General features: G+C 56.9%; 1 protein-coding gene across 1 annotated transcript in view; it reads left to right on the top strand.

The window, feature by feature from the left end:
* Positions 1 to 1652, top strand: part of RTTN (rotatin) — a 101032-nt gene extending 99380 nt beyond the window's left edge. The window contains 2 exon segments of the mRNA XM_012725800.1: positions 335 to 432; positions 1344 to 1652. Of these exon segments, the coding sequence (XP_012581254.1) occupies positions 335 to 432; positions 1344 to 1429 (184 nt within the window). The 3' untranslated portion in view covers positions 1430 to 1652.
* The last annotated feature ends 1219 nt before the right edge of the window (positions 1653 to 2871 follow it).

The following is a 2871-nucleotide window of genomic DNA, read 5'->3' as shown; positions in this document are numbered from 1 at the left end:
CCGGCCGCCCCGGGTGGGCTGCGTCCCTCTCCCGTGGCTCCTCGGGGCCGAGCCCACGGTCTGCCACGTTCAGTCAGTGAGAAGCACTTGCTGATGGGCTGGTGGTGTTCAGGGCGCCCGATCGGAAGTCTGAGGTTCGGGGAAAGAAGGACTGAAAACAAGGTTGAGCCGTTCATACAGCAAACTGAGACGGGGGTGGGGGGAGAGAGACGGGTCGTGGGGGGGAGGCCTTGGCACGGGGCTGGCACACGGTGCACGACAGGAGACCGCAGCCCGTGTGAGACGACGGTGCGTAATAGAGCCCCGTGGTACCCATGCTCGGGACTGAACCTAACTGGTAGGTTTCTCTGTGTTACCTCCAGGCAAAAACAACTTTGAAAAACCCGTCGATAAAAAGAAGAGTGGATGAAGCTTACTCCTTAGCAAAGAACAGTAAGTTTTGCTCTTGCCGAGACTACGGCCGTCTTGGCGCCACGACGCGCCTCGCGATTACTGGGTCTGGACACAGCTGTCCACGCTCGTGCTCCGCTCCGATGGTCGTGGAGCTTCTTGCTCAAGTTTCGGGTGATGCGCTGGTATCTGGCCCGTGCCTCCCACTGTAGCATTCTTTAAATCACGCAGTGTCGGGTAGACGGTGGTGCAAAGCCGGACGGCTCCTTAGACGCGTCCGGGGCCTTCCTCCCAGTCATTTTTTTCTCCCTTGAACTTCCTTTGCCGAGAGCTGTGGCTGCGACACGTGTGTCCTTAGGCGTAAGCACTGGGTCCAGTTACAACTGACCGTTGGTGGGAAACTTTGACCTGGCCTCAGGGAGCCGAACGAGTGGCGTGAGAACAGCAGCCGGGGCACCCTCCGCCCAGGCACGCGGTGGCCGTGCGGGCTTCTCGCCACGCCACTTTCCGCCTCTGAGCGCCTTCTCGCTGGGACGGGACCGGGTCCGTCCTGCCCTGTGCTGGGCCTGCGGCTCGTTGATTTGCGTTTTTTCGTGCGACTTTTTGCAGGTGGTTTGGGCCTTGAGGGTTTTGTTTAGCTTCTGTGACCATGAGCTTCTCGAGGTGGCGGGAACCCAGTTCTGTTAGCATTTTTAGGTGTGATGGTGGGGGCCCGTTGGGGGCTGCTGCTGTTTTTATTCTCTGGTTTTTTTAAAAAAACAAACAAACTGGAGACTTCTATACCTCTTAATTTAAAAAAAAAATGTCAAATAATCTTATAACGTGAGTGCATTGGGAGCTTACATAGAACTTTGGCTATGTATGGATCCTATTCGTGTGTGTATGTGTCCACCCTTCAGTGACCTGCTAAATCTAATAAACTTCCTCTCCCGTATTCTTATTCTCCCCCTCAGCTTTCTCAGGCTCAGAAGAAACCCCTCTAAATGCCTATTACCTGCAGTGTCTTGACAACCTGGCCCAGCTCCTCAGCTCTTCGTGAGCAGCCGTGGGCCTCGCCTGGAGCTGGCGGCCACGGCGGCCGTGGCGGGTCCGGGCATGCCCAGCCTCTGGCACTGCCTCCAGCCCGGTCCTGTGGGCGTGGACCCCCACCGAGGGGACGGAGGGAGGGAGGGAACGGACGGCCCCGCCACTAAGAGCTGCTGGCGGGAAGGTGGCGAAGACTTGGGCCGTTCCAGGAACGCGAGCGTACTTACCTTTCTCTATGCAACTTGTTTTGTAAAAATTCTATTTAACAGTTATTTAATAAAATAAAATATTTTTAGAAACTGAACATGGACGGCTAATGGCTGCTTGTAGACTTTTGTCAAGCTCATGAATGTAAATTTTAGGAGTTGAAAGAAGACATTGTTTTCTGAAGTTCTGTTTTAAAAAAATGTTTTCCGCGAACTGTGGCTCTTGTCAATACAAATCCTTGTTTTTCAAGCCGTATATTGTCCGGGGGACGGAAACCCCGGGGCCAGCGTGTAGAGTTTGCGAAGAGTGCTTCAGTGACGCTGGCTCCTTCGTGTGTAACGGGTTCGTGAAAGGCTGGGGGCGAAGATGGACGGGGCGGCGCGCGCGGGCCCCAGCCCTGGCTTCAAATTCTGGCTCCGCCAGGGCGTCCCGAGAAGCGGGGCGGAGGGAGGCGGAGGGGCAAGCTGTGGGGTGCCGCCGCCGCACCCCCAACTCAGCTGTGGCTCTGAACGTGGAACTTAAAGTCAACTGAGTACTGAGTGTTCAGCAGTGCCCCCCGACTCTTGAAAGAAAACTGTCTAAGAAGAGAAAAATAAAAGCCGAAGCACGTGCTTCTGGCCATATACCGGCACGTCTGCCCGCAGGTACGCGCGCCCGAAGTGCCGTCACTGACGAGAACGTCGTTCTTACTTAGCTTGGTGGCAAACCGCCGTCTTCGGTGTCAGCGAGCTGTGTGTGTTACTTACGCCGGAGGTATGCGTTCAGCAATGCCACGTGTGGGCGGCGTGCAGAGAAGCCTGGTTGGCGCAGGCGTTGGCCCGAGTCTGGGAGACGAGGCCGGAGGCGTCTGGCCGCAGCGTGACTGCAGGGGGGTGCCTGCTCTCAGAGCCCTGGATGCGGAGGGCGGGAGTCTGGGATTTCTCGCCCTTCCCCGGTTTCCCTTGGCCTCTCTCATTTGCTTGGCAGAGTCGCACTCCCCGATGAGTAGTGACCTGGGTTTCTCTGTGACTCCATGTCAGCAGCTCCTCCGGCGGGTGCTAGCCCAGATCAGTTCTCACGGAGCCACCTTCCGCTGCAACCAACTCTTTGCTGGGTTGGAGGTGAAGAAACGGGGCTGCTGGGTGATGTGTCTGCGGCCGGCGAGGAGTCGAGTTGAGACTGGGACAGACTGACCGCTCGGGAGCCCGGCTTCAACCCCTGAGCCACGTGGCCTCTTTTCCTCTTGACAGTCCTGTCTTTGTGTTTGGA

This window comes from Condylura cristata, unplaced genomic scaffold (assembly GCF_000260355.1).
Source record: "Condylura cristata isolate star-nosed mole 26May11 unplaced genomic scaffold, ConCri1.0 scaffold00016, whole genome shotgun sequence".
Classification (NCBI taxonomy): Eukaryota; Metazoa; Chordata; class Mammalia; order Eulipotyphla; family Talpidae; genus Condylura; species Condylura cristata.
Note: the sequence above shows the minus strand (reverse complement) of the source record. Positions and strands in the feature narration are given on the sequence as shown.